Genomic DNA, 21,877 nt, shown 5'->3' with positions numbered 1-21,877 from the left:
TTGCATCCACCTGTTTTGTGTGTATGTGTAGGCGTTTTTAGACAGCGAGGTGATTTCAACCTTAACAGGCCACCTTAGTCGAGACAAGGTTTCCATAGGCGAGGGGCAACGACAACCCACAAAGTTTAACTTCGCTTGGACCCTGAGAAATGGCCATGGGATCTCTTCTGTCAAAAAACTGGGAACAAGTATGCTCTGTGCGTGTGTGTGTGTGTGTGTGTGTGTGTGTGTGTGTGTGCGCGCGCATGCGCGCGCGTGTGTGTGTGAATGCAGAGGCAGAGAGGTACAGTGCGGTTAAAGTTTACCGATGTTTCTCTGCTGAGTTTAAGCAGCTTTAGTGGAAAAAGTTACAAATGGAGGAAATTTCCACACAAAATCAGCCCTAAGTGTCAGTCGCCATCTCGGGTGTTAAATATTTGTGCTCTGTAGAACATATTTTTAAAGAAGAAGCAGCATAAAAAACCACAGGCTTAGTCTTAAGCTGAGATCAACTATGGTTGAGGTCACTGTGTGCTGTAAAATGTACAATAGTGTGAGTGTATGAGTGTGAATGAGTGTATCCGCCTCTTTTTCTGGCCATGAAATTGAGACTATTTCCATATTTCAGCATCATCAGACTGGAAATGGCCAGTACAGGCACAGTTCACCCTCCTCCTCTATGTTACAGCACCACAACAAGTCTCCGGCTGTCCATTCACCGCCGCTAGAAAGTCACCAATCCCAAACAGAGCCAGCTAACAGAATAAAGGAGAACAGTGTGCGTCTCTATGTTGCTGCATGCACAAAACAAAGACATGCAGCTTCACAATCTACTGTACCTCTAACTGCATATGAAGATGACATATACAAGTCTTACAAAAAAAAGAAAGGAAAAACAAACCGCATTATTAAATTATGTTGAAGAAATTAACAACCCACTCACACACACACACACACACACAGACACACACACACGCACACACACACACTCTAACATACACACAAATCTTTTGGATGATGACCCAATTTTTTCTTCCTTTCGTTTTTTTTCTTCGTTTATCTAGAGACAACACACAGATAGATAGAAGAGGTTAGGATAGATATAATAAGCCCTTACAATATGTAAAGGTCTCCAGCGAATGGGATCTCCCCCACAGAGGACTGTGGGAAAGTGGGGTGAGGATGGAGGAGAAGGGAGGAAAGGGAGGAAGAGAAGGAGGAGATGGTGGGGCGCGGGGGTCCATGCCCGGTAGTGCTGAAAGAGTGGGGTGCCGTCTATGCGCTGGGGTTGGGGTTGTTGTGTGTATTGGTGGAGCCGTTGCTTCCCTGGATGGTGAGGCTGATTTCATCCCTCCTCTCCTTCTCCTTGTCCTCCTCCTTCAGCTCCTCCTTCAGCTCCTCCTTCTCCTTGAGGGGACGAGCCTCCACAGTGTCTTCAGAGGCCATGGGGGCGTAGCGGCCTGTCCGGTGCTCCTGCAGGGCAGGGCCCCACTTTGGATGTGATCGGCAGGCGTTCTTCAACCGCTTAGATAGAAAGAGGGACACATCATTCAGAGCAGACTCCAAATGAAGCGAAACTTTAGGAAGAGTCATTTAGAGCAGACCAGGGAGTTGCATGAGAGAATCAGATGAAAAGATTAATCAAATCTAAAGACTAATTAAAGACTGAGTTAGAGTTACAATATTAAATATAGCTTACTCATTTATGATATAAATGTGACTAAAAAACCCCAGCTCCAATAACACTTGTCAACGCTGCATTCATTACTTGACACTTCAGCTGCTTTCATCTCTTACTCCTCACGTTAGTTCTACTACTTTCAGCATAAAGCTTCAACATGGCTCGAAATGAAAACCGGCAGCTACACTCCACATTTTTCAGCTGGGGGCCCTTTACCTCTCTGAAGGTGGCTCCTGGAGACTTTGAGATCTTGTAGAGGGCGTAGATGGGTATGCAGACCACTGAGGACAGAGCCATGGCGAAACCAATAGCCAGAGACCAGCCGGGATACACGTAGTCATTGTAGGTGATGGGCTTGTACTGAATCACTGTGAAGATCAGGATGAACTGCGTGGAGGGAAGAGACACATAGAATGAGCGGCGTTTGATCATCTAGAGCAGGTGTTTAAAAATAATTTAGAGTGGGAGAGAAATGTGTCATAGAAACTAATTGTTTTAACTAATTACAAAATACATACATATTTAATGTGATTATGTGCAAAGAGTCTTGGCGAACATAAATACATACAAAAAAATATCAGTAAAGATGTTAATAAATCAATATGTCGTCCCCATCCTGGTTACAGTTAGTGCAAACAACAAATGGCTGCGGTTGCTACTGTCAAAGTAAAAAAGATCACTTCCTGTACAGCTGATAAGATTTTCACAGGAAACTTTTACTCTGCACAGGTGAAATAGCTGCAGCCAGCAGCACACCAGACATTTGTTTTTATTTAAAAGTTGAAGATAATTCTTATTATAAATCCTGATTTCACCCAACAGCAGTTGGTTTGCTGGGTTCTAGCAGAGGCCCGGGAGAGCAGGGCATTAATCTGTGTAGTGAAATGAAAGCGAGAACAAAAGTGCCTGAAATCCGACCAATAATCCACAACAATGAATTTCTTGGTTGGCCCAGCAGCTTAGTGGACTAATACGCCTGCTTGGGAAAAACCATTGATAGCGGCTGCATGTGTCCATTTCCCAGTCAAAAAGATTTGCTTTTAGAGGTTTATAATGGAAACAAGGCCAACAGCAGCCAAACAGATTAGTGTTGATGGCTGCTGGAATATAGGTCAGGCCCCTAACAATGACTCAGCAACTCAGGAAAGTTGAGAACCTCACACTCCCTTAAGGCGATGAACCATTATGTGGTGTCTGTCCTGCTACAATCTCCAAATCCGTCTGAGGAGACAATAAGCTTTATGTGACTGAAACAATGTTACATTTTAGTCACAGGTTCAATCACTATGACTGTGGTCCCAGATCAGCAGGTGTGTTTGCATGTGTGTGTGTGTGTGTGTGTGTGTGTGTGTGTTGACTTACAGAGATAATGACAGGGGAGATGAATCTCCAGCAGACTTTGAAGAAGAGAGGAGGAGGGAATCCCAGCATCATCTCAACATCTTTGAAGTAGTTCCTGTGACCTGCAATGAAAACACAAATGTTATCCAGCAAAATCCAAGGTGAAAATCTATTGATTGCTAATTTTACATTTTAATAATGACATACAATATATACACATGGTATGTGATGAAAGGTATGGGGGAGTAAAGTCAGTGTATGGTCTGACCCTACCCTTAGTTTTTTTGGAATGGTAAATATTATTGGTCTGTGATTTTAAAGAATTCAAAGAGCAATTTTGTGACTGACTATTGTAATTCATAGTATCTGGTTTCCTTTATCCTCTCGTTTGTTTCTACTAAAGTTGGTGACCTAGGCTGCAGGTGAGAAAACTGAAAAAGGGAGTTGAAATAACTTGACATAACTGTAAGTTGTGTGTTTTTTTCAAGAAAACATCAGCCCATTATATCAGTCAGTAGTTTGAAGGTGCAAAAGGGAAAGGAGACGTAAGAGAAGACAAGGATTTTTTTCTAGTCTTGCAGCGCATACTAAAATCATGTCCTCAGGCAGCATTGTGTGTTGGCCTTTTCAGCCTGGCATTGGCGGAGAAAAATCCGTATCTCTGCCTCTGGTATTATGGAATTGTCTTTTTCTTGATTTTTTAATGTGGGTGTATAATGGGGAGTTTACAAGGGAGATTCAATGAAAAACTGTAAAATTCATGTACTGACCAAATGCCAAAGAATTTCATCCATGCTTGACTCAGAAAGACTGGTAATTACTGTTGCTGTTGTAGTGACCGACAGGGTTTCTGCTTTCAGACTCTGTTATAGCTGTGCTGAATTATTTCTCTATGGAGCCGTAATGTCTAGATATGGGCAATTAACATAAGAAAATTAAACCACAAGGCCCTGTATATTTTTATAATCATGTTATTGTGTTCCAAGATATGTGTTTTTTTGTATTTTTAAAATATCAGGTTCTTATCATAAATATACATGAAAAAAATACATGCATATTTTAGTGTTGTTGTTGAACAAACACAACAACCCACTATACTCATTTTTTCCCCCTCCTTACCATAAATATACATGATGCAGATGCACATGATGCAGGAGATGATGACCAAAGAGAAACTAGCAGCATAGTTGTCCATCAGTAGCAGCCAATAGATTCCTGCCTGCACACGGAAAAACCGAGAGAGTGAAAACTGCATCTCCATGGGAGGGAACAAGCTGTGTTCAAAGTTATGTGCATGTGTTTGGGTACTTACCTGTGTCGTTAGTGGCACTCCCAGTAGGAATCCAGCGATGGCCACTGACAGGGTGACTACAGTCTTGTTTCTAATGATCCAGTCTGTACCGATCTCATCCACGATGGCCGTCACCAGGGTCTCCAGCAGACAGAACTAAAGTAAAAGGGATGAAAGGTTGATGGGTTAAATTAAATTAGAGATGAGACTGGACAACTGTTGCTCAAAAGCCTACCTTTATAGCATAACAGAAAGCATATCACTTAAATTTCCACAATTCCAGGCACTTAACTGCATGGATAAGAATAAAAAGCCTTTAATATTCAGTGTGTGGGCTAATAAATTAAACAAGTCTACAGCAATTCTAGCAGCCCTGTGAGGCTGTACTTGGGCTTGGTGCTTGGCGCTAAATGCTAGCATCAACATGCTAGCATGCTCGTGATAACAATCCTAACATGTTGACGTTTAGCAAGCAGGCCTATAATATGTTCACCATCTTTTTTTAGCGTGTTAACATGCTAATGTTGGCAAATTGGAACTTAACACAAAGTACAGCTGAGGCTGATGGATATGCCACTAGTTTTTCAGGAATTTGGTCAAAAAACAAAGTACAGGGATACTTTATAATCTTGACTAGATGATGGTGCTAGATGAAAAATCAGGGAAACGTACGGTGGCCCCAGAGAGCTCAACGCACTGCATCTTAAGAAAACACATGCAAATAGACTAAACACACGTTAAGACAACATCTTAAGCAATTCGATAAAACATGCGCAGCATTTAGAAAAAAAGTAAGACAACACAACCATGCCTTTTCAAATTATAAACACCTGCAGATCCAGATCAAAACTAATCCTGGGTTCATGATTGCACCAAATTCCTCTAAAGAGTTCCCCTAGCCCTTTACCAGCATCAACAATGACCTGTGGATAATATGTGCCACATACAAAACTACAGACTTAAGGTAACCTCTGTGCATCATTTTTAAGATAGATATCTGCCATGCTTAACAGTATGGCATGTGAACTGGATCTAGTGGAATTTACAAAGCTCAAGTCGCAAACAGAAAAAACACAATCCTTACATTGTGTTTCCAATCTATAGTCTCCATCTCACAGTTATCTGTATATGTGATGACTGACATGCGCTGTATGTACAGTAGGTATACATTCATGTATAGCTGTGATTACACACATCTTTTCAATACAATTTTAATCATCTTATCATCAAACATGCCCTTCACTGAGAGGTATAACTGCTCCAAGATCAGACTGTGAATGACCCACATGACCATGAACACGCGTGCAAAAAAAGAGCAATATTGCACTCAGCACCATATTTATCCCAAACATGATCTGTAATATCACACAAGTAATTCATTTGTAAGTGTTGATGCACTTACTTTCTGATGGTCAGACTTTAGTTTAGATTTGGGTGTAAGCACAAATCTACAAGTGATGTACAGTTTCCCAGCCTCACCTGAGTCCCCAATCCGAGAAGGATGAGCATGAAGAAGAAGAGCAGCGACCAGAGTGGTGAGATGGGAAGCAGAGTGAGGGCTTCTGGGTAGGCCACAAAGGCTAGCCCCGGGCCGTGGTCAGCCACCTCGGACACGGGGACGTTCAGGTTGTGTGCCATGAAGCCCAGGATGGAGAAAATGACGAAGCCGGCGTACACACTGGTTGCACAGTTTGTTATACTGATGATGATGCTGTCTCTGTGTAGCAACGAGACAAAAACATGTTGAGCATTAATCAAACTGTCGGGAAACAAAATGGGATACATTTGTAATAGGAAACCAGTGTATCCAGCATTGTTGCCAGTTATACTGTCTCAGTGCTAAGAAGGTATAAGATTAGAGCAAACGTGAATGAAAGTAGAAATGCACCAATTAAAGCTACGATCGAATGTTTAAAGCTATAATTATATAAATGAAAGGATGTGATGAATGAGAGGGTCTCTGACTTTCAGCTTACATTTTAAGCTGTTGATGCTCTTTATGTGAGCAGTTCTTCATTGATTTTACGGAAAACCAAACAAAAAGGAACTGTTTCTCTTCTCTCTCAACAGTGGTGACTGTTCCCTCCGTTCTCACTTCCACATCATCCCACCAGTTGTGGGCGGACGATACCACAAAATCTGGTCCCAATACTGATCCTTTTTGTTTACTAAGAAAAGCAGCTGGTGTATTATTTTATTGGGGAGAGTCCAGTGAGTCACTATGAGGTGAATGCATCATTCAAAGGCTACTTCCTCCAATGAATTGCTAAACCCTAAGCATTTTTTGTTACGGGTTTCTCAGTTAACTACTTCATTACATGCATGTTAATTGACAGGACAGGTTTTAATGGTAAACAACAAGTAGTGAGGTGACAGCAGCAGAGAAGCAGAGGAGAGTCCATGAACTAAGACCAGTGTTTATGTGCCCAGAATGTGATGTAATGTGAGAGGGATGCTTTTGGTTGGTAAAGTGCACAAGAATTGCTATGATTATTATCTCAAAGGGCAGGGAACATCGAAAAAAAACCTTGTCATTAACGATCCAGTTTTTTTCTATGCAACCACTCTTTTTTGGAGCGGGCTTTTTCCCTTGGAACTTTGCTATCCTTGTTCTGGGAATCACCTGTTTCATCTGCATACTGCTGAGAGGTTAGTAGAGAACACCTTTTCATCTTTACTCTCATTCTGACTGTGACTTGGACTGTGTTCACATTTAACCAGAGAATCATGCGGTTGAAAGTTGCTCCGTTTCCTTCTATTTCCTGTTAGATTTGTCTTTGATGACATCGATGTCAGTGTCTTTTTCACCTCCCCACAAGCCAGCGATCAGGCTCCTGCCCTGTCCTACACCGTGTGCACTTCTGCATGTGCACCAATTGCTTGTGTCACAGGAGTGTGGAGAGCGACTCCACAGGGACAGAGCTGCAGAACACAAGCTGATTAGGCCGCCGTGCAGCTGTGTGCGCAGATAGCAAAACCTCAAGCTCCTGGCAGAGGAACAAGTTTTATATTCAGCCCCCGCCACCCCACCCAAGGCCCTCACTGTCAGCATCTGTGAATGAGCTCATGAGAGTAAATGACATCTTTTCCTCCCCTTATCTCCTCCCCTCTCCCCTTTCCTCCATCTTAACATTCTCCTTGGCTTCTTGTTCGTTCCCTTGGTGTTCAGGCACAGTGCGACCAGCATCTTAACACAAGTCCAAAAAATATTATCTCTGTCCCTCCTCCTGTCCCACCTTATCTCAACTTCTCCACCTCCTCTCTCTTCTCCTTTTAGACCTGTAGCCTTGAAGTTCTCCTCTCACTTTCTCCATCACTCTTTAGCCCTGACTCATTAGGGGGGTGCCATACAGCCAGCACACCCTAAAACAACATGTTTTCTCCTCTCCCTCTCTATGGTTGCCTTTTCCCTCCAGCATATAGTCTCTATATTTTTCTCTATATTATTCTCTATATATATATCAAGTCCCCTTTTCCTCCTCCTACTTCATCCCTCCTCTTTTCCTACACCTCCTCACCTTCTCACTCCCCCTGTCTAGTTTCTCTGATTAGTGGAAACAATAAAATGCCGGTCTGTCGCTGACACACTGCAGCAACATAGGCTGATGCAAAACGAGCACGGTCATATTCACACTGGCAGAGGCAGCCAGAAACTCACACAGTAAATGCTGTAGCACTGCAGTGCTTTTGGGTGAAACCTGACCAGCTCTTATTCAAAGAATTTTAATGCGGGAACCTAAGTTTAAGTATTACAGTGTAACTGTAGAAATCTCACATTCATAAATACTTTTCAAAATCCAACTCATTAAATTCAAACATGCAGTCATCAAGCTGTCTCTGTTTCTGGAAAGCCAAAGTGTTAAGGATATGTTTTTTTTCCTGACTACAGCATTAGTGTAGACACACTCTCTGAAATGACAAGAATGCTGGAAGTTTTTCATTTTTTCCCACCTTGTGAAGAATTCGGCTGATCTCTTATAGGAATAGTTTGACAGTTTCTGAAAAAATGCTTTTGCACTTTCTAACCAAGGGTTAGATGTTCGTTTAATAAGAAACCACAGCCAGCAGCTGATCAGCTCAGCTAAGCACAGAGAATGGACACAAAAGGAAACAACAGGTAAAACAAAAAAATGAAAAAACCCGAAAATAAACAAAAAAAAAATCCACCTACCAGCATTTTTGAAGCTCAATAATTAACATGTTATATCTCATTTGTTTAATCCCTAAAAAAACCCAAAATGTAACAACAACAAATCCTGATTTTATAGTGCGTTATGTGCTGGACTATTTTATTGACTAGTAGCTGTTACTTCCTAGAGTCTCCACTGGTCGTGCAGCAAGTCACTGCTCCCAGGCAAGAAATAGTCTGGCACATAACCCCTTGTAAAACCACAACACGTCACTTCTTACACTTTGGTATTTGTAGGTATTAAACAAGCCAGCTGAATATGTATTGTTAATTAGTGAGCTTTAGAGGTGCTGGTAAGTGGATTTGTTTACCTTCAGACAGAGCCAGGCTAGCTGTTTCCCCCTGCTTACAGTCTTTATGCTAAGCTAAGCTGTCACCTGGCTTTAGCTTCATTTTTACCAAACAAACATGAGACTGGTATCGATCTTCTCATCTAACTTTCGGAAAGAGAGCAAATAAGGGTATTTCCCAAAATGTTGAACTCTGCCTTTAAATTAGTTTGTTTTGTTACCTCCGCCAAGGAGATTGTTTGCATCCGCGTTTATTTGTTGATTTGTTTGTTTGTTCATTTGTCAGCAGGATTAGGGTTGGGTTAGGGCTAAAATTAATGAACGTATTTGCAGGATCATTTACTATTAAGTTGAATTTTTTTCTCTGAAGTTTGGTGTACGTTGTTTGACATTGGCCTTGGCAGAGGTCTGTGCCCTCTGACTGCCCTTCTAGTTTATCTACAGTTCAGAGTACCAACCTGAAACAGTTGTTGTGGAACTTGTTGTAGGAAGCCATGGTAATGAGACCCCCCCAAGCACAGCCCAGGGAGTAGAAGATCTGTGAGGCGGCATCTCCCCACACCTACAGAACAAACCCACGTAAAGTCAAAGGTAGTACAAAGAAGGACAAAAATCTGTTTCTACTTGTTGTTCATTTATCATCTGCCTGTTTATGTGTGTGAATACCTTTGCATCGAGGACCTTCTGCCACTGTGGAGTCAGGTAGTACTTGATACCGTTGATGGCTCCATCCAGGGTGATGCCACGGATGAACAGGATGGTCAAAACCACATAGGGGAATGTGGCCGTGAAGTACACCACCTGGACACACACACACGCGCACACACACACACGCACACACACACGCGCACACACACACACACACAAACACATGCACACAGATAATCAAACAAGGCGGTGAAGTCTGTTGGAAATTGTGATTTCCCGTGGCAAAATACACCAAAGTGACAAGAGAGTTATAAATGTCTGTATACATGTTTGTGTATGTGTGTGTATTTGTGTTTCAGGCTGACCTTTCCAGAGGATTTAACACCCCTGATAAGACAGAGAAAGACGACACACCAGGACACAGCCAGGCAGCCCAGGATAGGGAGACGAACCTCTCCAAAGTTCCCAATATCATCAGAGATGTTCAACACATAGTGTCTGAGTGATAGCGAGAGAGAGAGAGACACAGATAAAGGAACAAAGACAGTTTTGTATATTTAAATATTTTATATTATCAGATTTGGCTGAAATTGTTGATTTACTTTTTCATGAGAGGGAAATTTAAAATTTTCAAAACAAACACTGAAAAATCAATCCAGCTTTACACTTTTACAACTCGGCTAAGCAAACATTTCAATCTTCAGGATAGAAAAATGCAATACTTTATGGCTGGCCTCTAAACCTTGAAATTGTCAACACTGGCTAAGCCGCTGCCTTTTCACTAATATTTGTGACCAAACACATCACAGGGCAATATTCTTCTATGTAGTATTATTACTCTATATTATTGTTGCTGGCTTTTTAGTTGCCTGTATTAATATTAATATGTGCCTTATAAACCTTATGGAAACTGTAAAAATGTTTTTTACTTTGAATTCCCCTTTAAGGGTGTAATTTAAATGGTAATTATACTAAATGACAGAATTTACTTTGTATGCAAGCAATAAGGATAATTAACAATATCTACATGTAGGTTATACAACCTACTCATCTTTACATCTGCCTCAGCTAGGTTTCTCTACAGGTTATTGCAGTATTGTCAAAATAAACAGAATAGTAGATGAATACATAGCTCAACGATGTCGCTTATTGTCACAGATTTACTGATTGTATAAGGGTTTGATGAAATTAGGATTAGAGCGTGTTACATGAGAATTGGAAATTTGATGGTGTCAGTGTTGTAATTGCCTAATGAACTGAAAGGGTTAGAAAAGGAACATAACTGAAATATAGCCTTTGTTATGTGCCCCAGACATCTCAGGCCAGAGAATAAGCTGTTGGTCAGGATCAGCAAAACAAAGAGCCCTCTTATAACACTGCTTGTATAATCCATATTAGAATTTTCGACTTTGAGTTTGAAAAGAGAAGGTTAAAAAAATCTGAACTGTTGTGCATTCCTTACTAGAAATATGATGACTTGATTGTGCTTGATAGTAAACTAATAAAGCAACACAAGAGCTGTCTGCAGCAGCGGAAAGCAACACCAATGTTAACTCTTGTTTTGCATCTATTTCTATCACTTCTTTTTTTCTACTGAAGTCAGCATGCTAACCAGCTAGCCCGGCTCATCTCGCTTAATAATACCACTTTGAGATAGTGAGTCGCTGTAGCGTCCAGTCTGGCCTCAGTCCAACACGAGAGGATGAAGAAGCAGCACGTAAAGGAATGAAATTTGATGCTGAACTCGCAACATTTCTTGTAGTCTGGTAAGTAAACAGTTGTTAATAATAACATTACCTTTGTAGCGATAGCATTAACTTACATATATACACTACTTTTAAATTTACTACTTTCCAACCGATTGACATATTTGGATTAACATAAAATATATAAGTATATATATGTATATATATAAATATGTATATATATATAAATGTGTATATATATATATATATATATATAAATGTGTGTATATATATATATATATATATATAAATATATATATATATATATATATATATATATATATATATATAGGTCTGTGTGTGTGTGTGTGTATGTGGTGGGGGGGTCTGTGTGTATACGACAAGATCCATGGGTAATTCTAAACTATACCAGCTGCTCAGACACAGTATGAAAGCCTTTAACTACTTCTGTTTAAATTCTTACAGGCAGCTGAAATTAGCAGGATGGATATGCATATTATATCTGAAATGCAGTGCTATTACACATGATAATCCATCCTGATTAATGCATACGACAGCAGGCTGCTGTGAAATGACCACAGAAGCTAATCTGCCTCTTGCACTTTAAATTGGTTGATTATACAGTAGCTCTGTGGTCTCCTGGGTTAAGGTGTGACAACCTGAGACCGTTCAGAGTGAAAAATCTTGAGACAATTATAGTTGTCTAATTTATATGCCTTTTCTCTCTTCCCTCATCCAGCTGATCATCCATCTAATGCAGATCATCCAGATGTGTAATGTGACTGAGAGGATAATTGATCACCACAGCCCACTGATTTATGTTTCACATCACCAAACCCTGTTTCACATAGCGCAGCTGGACTTATATGAACATGAAAAGCAGGTGCACTTGAATATTCCCACAATGATTTCAAACTTCACCTAGCACTTCATTCTGATTGTTCTAGTTGCACTTAATCGTGCATAAAAAGTGCCCACAGAGTTGTTCCAAAAAATTGAAACATAATATGGGAAACCTGCTGCTTGGCACTGCAGATTGCTCAAAAGCTGCTGCACTTCCAGTCCAATCTAGTCCAAATATTTGAATGCTTTCTGCAAACATGGGGCATGTTTGAGGCAAGCTTATCTAACAGGTGCAAGTCAATTTTGACCTCTGCGTTCAATATGATAGACCTACAAAACTGAGCCCAAGAGGTTACTTGCATAACTTGGCAAAATGTAAAAAGCAAAATATACTCTCAAATGGATCCATGTTTGACTAAAACTATGATAATGATCTTTTTTTTTTAAACCATTTTCTTGTATCTTAGGTTTGTTGATCGATACTGATAGTTGAGTTGAGCATATCCTGTATATACAGGTATAAATGTATGAAATGTAAATTTGTAATGCTCATACTGAAGAACCTTGCACAATGGCAATCACTTGTACTCGCTTTATTAATAATGTTTCAGTCTTCAGGCCTTTATTAGTTCTAATTCATGACTTTTTTTGAGTCAAAACAGTGCAAGATCTTTGTCAAAAATGCTCACACTAAACCATAAAAAATACAATACTTCAATTGGAAGCATGTGTTTGTACATTGCTAAATCAAATTCAATGATTCAAAACTGAACTGTGTTTATTTTTTATTTAGCTTCTTAACAGCTGTTTCAGATTGGTAAATGTTGCTGTGCTCCAATCGTGAACTGGAAATTTAAAGCCATCCCACTCTTCGCGTAAACAACCACCAGTCATTTGTCAGTGTGCCGAATCATCTCCTTAGTCATTGATGAACAAGGACTAAACTTAAACTATTCAGATGTTGAATGGTGTACCTTGGTGTACTTCCAGTACTTACTTCCAGTACTCCTCACTGGGACTGGTCCTCTTGGTGCGGTTGACTACCTCAGACACCCCTGCCACCAGGCTGGTGGTAGCGTTAGCCAGGCTGGCGTTGAACTGGGGGCTCACCACCCCGCTGCAGTCCGGCGTGTTCCAGGGGTTGTTGCAGTAGGTCCATGGCAGCAGGTTTGTCATGGACATGAAAAAGTAGTAAAATGCAATGCAAATGACCACATTGTAATAGATCCCAATGTAGGTGGACACCACCATCATGCCGTAGCCCACACCTGAAGGGAAAAGAAGACAGGATGGAGAAAAAATGGAAGAACATGAAACCTTGAATGTGAAGTGTTAATCATATCCACTAAGGATAATCTAACATGACAACAAGCTCCTGAATATGGATCTTTTATAAAGAGCTAACCTCTCACCTGACACTGTTTATGATGCACTGAATCTTTACACAACAACAACTCTGTCACTCTTCTTCTCTGTCATTGCCATTGTCTTGTTACTTCAACATTTTAAACGTGTGAGTATCCTGGGTGATGGCCGTTGTGATCGTACTTTCCCAAAATAATTTTCATCTATAGATCACTAGTGACAGAAGATCACCAGAACCCCTGTGCCACACACTAACCTTAACCTAACTTTGACCATAAATCAAGTCCCAACCCCATAACTGAACAGTTAAGATTGTAGAGTATGGCTTTTTGTCCCGAATTGGAAGGTTGGTATCCATAATGTGATTTTGTAAACAGATTTTCATATGGACAACAAGATTTATACACACACCTAATCACACACACACTCACATACCACTAACCTTTGAACATAGGGCTAATCTTCCAGACTCCCAGACATCCAAGGCTGGCAAACTGACCAAAGGACAACTCGAGGAAGAAGAGAGGAATGCCACAGAACACCAGCATGATGAAGTATGGTAGCATGAAGGCACCTGGTGGTTGGAAACAACAGGACACAAATTCAGTCTAAGATGCCTGATGTGTATAACTGGAGTGCTTTGTTACTGTTGATGTGAGGACAGTTCCCTGTTAGTACACACACACAAAAAAAAAGTCAGCCTACCAAGCGTACAATATCATTTCCCTCCTATACTGTTGTCTGTCAAACTACTGTACAGCTACATGAGCATGAAGTTGAGAAATGTGGAGGCGTCCAGTCATTAAGAAAATCAGACATTGTTTATGTTGGCAGACTTAACAGGCTGATAGCGATGAAGTGCTCTATAAAGATATGAGCTCTAACTACATGATACAGACGAGACAATACAAACCATCATCATTAAAAACATTGGTGCAATTAGAAAGCTGAAAAATATGTACATATAGTAATGAGGTATAATAGAGAACTAAAGAAAATGTCTTAAATATACTATATTGTACTTATATTTCTGTAAGTATTAAATACATATGTGTATGTATGTAAAACAATAACTGTGTCCTAACTATAATATTTATTACTACATAAATAAGACCATGTCATGTGATTATAATCTTTATATAAAAATATAAAGGATATTAAAATCTGGGGAAAAAAAAAACACACCAAAAAAAGGAAAAGAAAACATAAACCTCATCTGTCACAGTAACCTCCCCTGAGTGAGCAGAGAGGTCACTAAATGTGTAGCTGAGTCTGTTCAGTGGTGCAGAAACTCTCTGGTGCTTCAGACTGGACCAGAAACCAGACAGTCCAGTCATCTATAGGGAATGTCTGTTGTGTGTGTGTGTGTGTGTGTGTGTGTGTGTGTGTGTGTGTGTGTGTGTGTGTGTGTGTTTGTGTGTGTGTGTGTGCGTGCGTGCGTGTGTGTGTGTGTGCGCGCTTTTGTATGATTGTCCGTATGCGAACTAGGTCGGCGCAGCCAGCTGACACTGTACAATACCAAAACCTTATCGTGGTGTGTGAGTTGCTGGTAAAGCTCAGCTCTCCTGTCCCTCCGCACTATCTGCAGCAGTGTTTGAGCTAATGTATGGCTTACACATACACTCAGTCCTTGTAAGGGATTGCAGGTCTGACAGCAACAGAGCATGAGTATAGTTTCTTTTCATCGTGTTCTCATGCCTAGAATAGACAGTGAGAGCAACACGTCAGCAGCACAGCAGCAGCTGGATCCATTCTACGTGCTCAGACGCATTTTGACAGCATTCACAGCCCAATAAACAACAATCTTGTTTCACAAAACTTGATTAGGATTGAAGCTATGTACTAAAAGTGTGAGCTGCTATGTGGCTGGTGTAGACAGCTGCAATGAGAATACTTATATGGAATATGGTTGACACATCTGGCCTTTCTCATGATGTAAACTGTGAAGATTTTATATAACACGGAAATACACAATATACCTCAAATTACAAATGATTATGCCATTAGTGTGAGATCATATAATGATATATGGTCAGTTAGGTTGCATCATCAGATTTCCCTCTCATTCTAACTTGTAGGAATACTACTAGCTCTTACACACACACATATTTCTAGTTTATGCATGTATTAATTAGTCACAAGTCATAGCTAGCTTTTTAACCGTTATGTTTAGAGGTTATATTACAGCTGCTACAATGACTTTCAGTTTACAAAGTGAATGACTGACGGCGCTACAGTTGTTTCCTAGCAACCATTTCACAAATACCTTAGTCTTTAGAAGCTGAGCCATGCCTAAAGTTTTAATGGAGCAAGCCTATTTAGTAAGTCAGTAGTGTGAAATCAGATAGTAGCTGCAAAGAACCTAAGACTTTACACACTAATTTAGTAAAGGATTTACAAATAGCTGGTGCAAATCAGGACCTACCCTAGTTGTTCCTACAGTGCATATTCTACCTATACATTCTCTGGGCTTGTTTTTACATACTAGGTTTTATGAGAGCCATCGGAAATAAGACATATCAATCAGTGTGCCAAAACTTTACATTTGATTCTATGGTCATGCCAAACATTTCTCACTTACATACAGTGTAAAGGTTTTCGGGGTCAGTTTTATTCAGTTTTAAATCCGTAACTACAGTGATTGTGTGCTGGGCTCTGAGGGCTGCCAAAACACAGGTGACCTGCTGCCGCTGGGCCACTAATATGCTTTCACTACACAACCTGTGTAGACATGGCGTACTTCTTTCAGCATTCAACTTATTCATCCACTTGGGGGACTTCTTGTTCGAGGCAACCGTGTATGGAAAAATCCGAAAATGATAATGATAAATAATAATTAACCTCTCAATCTGTATACACATTTTGCTGGTTAGCATTATATATCTATATCTATATCTATATCTATATCTATTATATATCTATATCTATTATATATATCTATATATATATATATATATATATATATATATATATACATATATATATATATACACACATATACACATACACACATACATACATACATATACATACAAACATATATATACACATACATATACACTCAGTGCAGATGTTCCTGTACACTATGCCAGCGCTGTTCCTGCCTGCATCTTACACCCTGCTACTATGTGCTCAACTGTCTCAGGAGCATCTTTGCAAAGCCTGCACCTGGGGTCCTGTCTGTTGTGGTAGAACCCCCCCCTCGGTATTGATATTGTACTGAGTGCCTACATATATACATACAAACATATACATACATACATATATATATATATATATATATATATATATATATATATATATATATATATATATACACACACACATATATATATACATATATATACATATATATATATATACATACATACATACACACATACATACACATATATATACACACATATACATATATACACACATATACATATATACACACATATACATACACACACAGATATACATGTATATATACACATATACACACACACATATACATATACATATATATATTTATATATATATATACACATCTTTTGAATGTTTTTATACACACTTAACGTATTTAAACTGTGCTGCAATCATTTCATGTGGTGTACCATTGGCAAGCAATAGTAAAGCCAATCAGTAACAAACCAAGAAAAATGAGCCAAGCTCAATTTTGAAATACACACCTCCTCCATTTCTGTAGCAGAGGTAGGGAAACCTCCAGACATTGCCCAGGCCCACAGCGTAGCCCACGCTGGTGAGGACAAACTCAATCTGGTTGCCCCAATTCCCTCTCCGGGAGTTTTCATCCTTTTTCACTGGCTCGCCTGGAACTGCTCCGTTCTACAACAAAGACAGAGAGAGCGACAGAGGTGACTTCAGGTGGCAGGGAAGTGAGTGTGTTTTCTGAGATAGCGCTACTGCAGAAGGTCCAACAACTGCACTAGGCAAGTTAAAACACACATTTCATTTACCAGCAGCAATCGGAAATGGAAGCTACGACAGAGAAGAGCTTTTTTACAGGCCTTATTTGTTCTATTTAGCCAAATCAGATCTTGGTGTTAGGTGTATCAGTATTTCCATCAGTGTTAGTCAATGATGATGAATAATAAGCATATTTGGGCTGCATGTGGAGCTGAATTATTCATGTGGCATGCTCACACTCACAGTTATTGAATATTCTCTGTAAAATGAAAAAGTCTAGCATAAGGTGGGCGCACTGGAGCAGACGGGATGTAAAGTGAAATCAGCGTCTTAAGAATAGCTTATAAGCATTTGGTCTTGTCGTCCTGATTACCAGCTTCTCCTCTCCTCTCCTCCCTCCATCACTCCATCTGCTGGCATCAGATGGTCCCTTTCTCCTGACCTCCTCTATAACCTCAGCTGTGTCTGTTTGTCTGTGTGTTTGTGGGTGCACATGAAGGCACTCATGCTCTTGCAGAAAAATTAATACTGCTAATTTAGATCATTTGTGTACTCTTTTTGTAAAATGGGAACACAGGTACTTGTTGAGCCTAGTAAAGATAGACCACTTGATTTGCTGCTCTAATATCAGTTATTAACAAACTGAAGTTATGTAATGATCCTGGCTATTTTACATTTGCTTTTTACATTTTCTATTTTCTATTTTCTTTTCTGGCAATTCAGGGAGACAAGGGAAGAATACCAGGGTCGGTAAAACAGAAATGTATACTGCAAAAATGTCAGCGGTCATAAAAAATAAGAAGGTGTTTAGATGGAGTAAATCACACGGTTCCCTGTGAGCAAACCAGCCCTTCATTTAAATGCTGTACAGCTACAATGATCATTAGTGTTGAAATGTTCACTTTATAAAAAAAAAAGCTTTTATTGAGGTTTTAAGAAAAATGCTCTGAAAAAGACGTACAGGTTGGCAGATAAAAAATAATCAGGATTGGCCACATGTGCTTACTTTGTGTCAGACGTTTGCAAAAGAAGGCAAGATTGTTAACTTTACTCCGATTTCTCCAGTATTATACAGTCAATGTTTTTGCCAGACGTTTAAGAATTTTGTTGCAGATAACGAAGGTCTGAAGATCTGTTTGAAAAATGTCAATACAGTACTCTGGTTCTGGTTTATTTGAATATATGGTGTTTTCTAAGCCCATATAGGCTGGGCACAGTTTTATGCATGAAACAATAATAAAAACTCCATTCATTGACTCATTCATGCTGCTATCTGTGAGTGGCAGAGCCTGCATTTCAGAGGCTCATTGATTGATTGGCCTCGTATTTTCAGTGAAAAATTGCTGTAAAAAATTCTTTAAAACCACAAAAAAACTTTCTGCATATGGCTACATGTATGTCTTAAAGTCCATGTATTAAAGTTCAACTACTCATAATGGGATTTGTTAACAGCGTTGTATGTTAATGAGTTGTCGCAATACAGTTTATACATGAGCAATAAAGTCAATTTATATTTTGCTCTTTTTTATGAAACCAACACAGGACAACAATTCCTGGGGATATAATGTTGCACAGACAAAACACACACACAAACACTCACACAGATACATATACACAGACACACACACACACACGATATGTCACACAAAAAATGTGAACAGCAATAATCCATCATGACTAAAAACAAGAGAGAGAGAGAGAGAGAGAGAGAGAGAGAAACAGCAACAACCACATAAAACAAACAGCCGCCATATTTTCCCCAGAGCTCCATAGTTTGTCTTTGAGTCTGGCTGTGCTTGCATGTTAGGAGGGCAAAACAAAGAGCCTTTCTCTAGCATCCTTGACCTTTCTTTTTGTACAACTGGAGGCTGCAGGTGGGACAGACAGGAAGATCAGCAAACACAAATGTTGTTGGTTAGGGGAATCTCAGAGTGAATCCACGGTCACAGCAGTGTGTGAGGAGAAAACCCCGCGGTGAGCCCGCCATCGCAGCGGGTTGCACATTGCGACGTCTCCGCCTGGAGTTGACTTTGGAAGGAAAAAGGAGCTTCAGAAACAGCGTGCAGCTGTGTGTGTGTGTTCTTGCTGCACCCGGGGCTCGCCTGCACATACTATACATCTGACTTCCCTATTAGCAACCAGGTGTGGGCCTTCAAAAGATAAACACACACACACACACACACACACTTACACACACACACACACACATGCATAAATACACAGGCTGACAGGTTGACTCGGGTCTGCAACCTGACAAGCAGAGCAGGAGAGGAAATACTGAGAATAGCAACGAACCCTGAATCTTTGGCGTCCTCTCTGTAAAACTCCTGATCTATTCATGACAGGCACAGTGTCAACTATATGGAGTTTAAATTCAAAGTGATTAAAGTAGTGGACATGGTTAGAGCTTAGTCTTCTACATAGAAAACCTAGTTTGAATGGATTGAGTTGACCCCATCCTTTTTTTTTGCTTCATTGGCATTAAAGTAAGAAAAAAAAAATGTAGCCAATAGAAAGCTCTGATAATGTGGTCTATACTCTGATGACATTGTTGCATTGTTTTGATTAAGGACTGCCTGTGCAGTTGATGGATTCAAAGTGCAGCATATATACATGTGACATATAAGACTGAAGAGGTGAAAGTCCAACATAAAACAGCTCAAAGCCATAAAAATAATTATAAAAAGATATTGTTGATAAAATGTTGATAATATCACTATCATGGTGAGTTTTATGTTCTCGTTATCTACATGATGTTGCAGGCAGGAATATAGAAAGTGTCTGGTGGATCAGACACTGACCTGGTTAAGTGAACTGGGTATTGGCCACATGTGACCTGTGTTATTAGAGCTGCAAGAATTTGTCAGTTAATTCCTCATCAGAAAATTAATCAGCAACTATTTTGAAAATTAATTGATCATTTCATTTAAATTTTTCTTTTACTGTTTTTTGGGGTATTTTGAGCTTTTGGTGCAGACAGCAGAGAGAGATGACGGGAAAGGAGGGAACGAGAGGGGGATACAACAGCCCTGGAACATTTGAACAGCACCCCGAACGACAGGCACAGAGAGAGCTCACACGCTCTCTGTAGGTTGTAGACAGGCTGTATGGGAAGTGCAAGCTAGGTGAAGTAGACGCAGAAAAGACTGAGAAACAGACTCTAACTTCACCCTGAAAAGAATCAGAGACTGAAGAGGGTTTGGGGATTGCACTGAAGACCAACACAATGCCCTAGAAGTCAGGGCAGTATCAGCATTATTAACACCAGATATTGGCTGAACCCTCTGGGCAAACGTTGAACTTTGTGTTCTTTATGAAATCCCCCTCTCCCTTCACTGACCCCGACGTCTGCCGCTTGCTGCCCAGGTGCTGTAGCCTGTGGTGTTGGCTCCCGGGAGCCCCCTGGTCAGTCAGTCACACAGACGGACAGTCCTCTTTACATATCCCTCCATTTCTCTGTCACATGCTTCTCTGGGGCCATCTGGGCTTTATATAAGACCACACATGTCCCCTCCGTCTCTCCTTCTATTTCGCTTGCAACTTTCCTCTCTTACCAAGGTGTCTTTCGAGTCACAGCGTTGACTTCTCTGAAACTCATTTGTGTCTTTGTGTCTCCATCCCTGCTGCTTCAGATACACTACAATAAAGCTGTACAGAAAAACACAGGAAGCAGCCTACTACACAGCTTTAGAGCAAGACACATTGATTTTTGCTGACAGATTTGTGAGTTTAGCGGAGTTAGTGATCTGAGAAAATGTTTCACTGTGATTTACCAGTACTGCTTACATGCAGATCTTAAAGTGTGTCACATCACGTTTCACAAATAATTTTCGCTCCCAAAATTGCAGATAAATTTGCAAGGTCAACAGGGCTCTTGCAAGCTCATGGGTTGCAGGTATTGCATTTGTTTTGATCAGTGTCAAGATGACTAAGGGGAAAATATCTAGTGTTACAAACTGCTACCCAAATCCCAGATTTTTTAAGAGTGATTTTTAAAAGGTCTGGTGTGGTGCTCATCAATGGCTGCAGCAAAATGGGAACAGCATTACAGCAGACTACTGATTCACAAATCTGTAATCATCGTCTCACGAGTTTGAGTCCAACAGTCTGTCAAACAGCCATTGACAAAACCCAGTCACTAACTTTCCTCTCTGCCTAGCGCATCTTGAAAAGACTGGCAGCTCACTGCCCATAATGTGAAAGCAGAAGAGAAACGCCGATCTGCATCGTGCAGGCTCAGACCGAGAGTGACACGAGGTGGGATCGGTGCGATTAACGCATTGATGTGTCACTCTACGAAGGCCTGCAGGTGTAAGGTGATGGGAATAAATGCTCTGCTGTTTGTCGGGGGGGTGGGGGGCTAAATGCACGACAGTTTCCCTTGAGCTACATTATGCTCTCAGATCCTAAAAGCTCTGATGGAGTTGCAACAAGCACAGGACTGTCGTTGTACACTTTCACAAGTTTGAAAAAGAACAGATGTTAAACAGGGCATTGCTGAAAGAAAGCAGGCATATTTTGTTCCTAAAAAGATTAAGGTCAACATCTACATTGTCTACAATCAACAATGTTTAAATGAGTAGAGTGACTGTCACATCCTTGGTGTACATAACAGTGTCCCACTGTGACATC

General features: G+C 40.3%; 1 protein-coding gene across 5 annotated transcripts in view; it reads right to left on the bottom strand.

Annotated features, from left to right (window-relative positions):
• Positions 1-295: 295 nt before the first annotated feature.
• Positions 296-21,877, bottom strand: part of slc6a9 (solute carrier family 6 member 9) — a 70,349-nt gene continuing 48,767 nt past the window's right edge. For all 5 annotated transcript variants that reach the window (XM_040143641.1, XM_040143642.1, XM_040143639.1 and 2 more), the window contains exons 3-14: positions 17,008-17,164; positions 13,776-13,907; positions 12,966-13,236; positions 9,785-9,917; positions 9,438-9,572; positions 9,230-9,333; positions 5,772-6,009; positions 4,314-4,448; positions 4,121-4,220; positions 3,023-3,123; positions 1,877-2,047; positions 296-1,503 (exon numbers count right to left, since the gene is read on the bottom strand). In XM_040143641.1, the coding sequence (XP_039999575.1) occupies positions 1,255-1,503; positions 1,877-2,047; positions 3,023-3,123; positions 4,121-4,220; positions 4,314-4,448; positions 5,772-6,009; positions 9,230-9,333; positions 9,438-9,572; positions 9,785-9,917; positions 12,966-13,236; positions 13,776-13,907; positions 17,008-17,164 (1,926 nt within the window). In that variant the 3' untranslated portion in view covers positions 296-1,254. The remainder of the gene's footprint in view (positions 1,504-1,876; positions 2,048-3,022; positions 3,124-4,120; positions 4,221-4,313; positions 4,449-5,771; positions 6,010-9,229; positions 9,334-9,437; positions 9,573-9,784; positions 9,918-12,965; positions 13,237-13,775; positions 13,908-17,007; positions 17,165-21,877) is intronic.

The sequence above is a fragment of the Xiphias gladius genome, chromosome 14 (assembly GCF_016859285.1).
Source record: "Xiphias gladius isolate SHS-SW01 ecotype Sanya breed wild chromosome 14, ASM1685928v1, whole genome shotgun sequence".
In the NCBI taxonomy this organism is placed as follows: domain Eukaryota; kingdom Metazoa; phylum Chordata; class Actinopteri; order Istiophoriformes; family Xiphiidae; genus Xiphias; species Xiphias gladius.
Note: the sequence above shows the minus strand (reverse complement) of the source record. Positions and strands in the feature narration are given on the sequence as shown.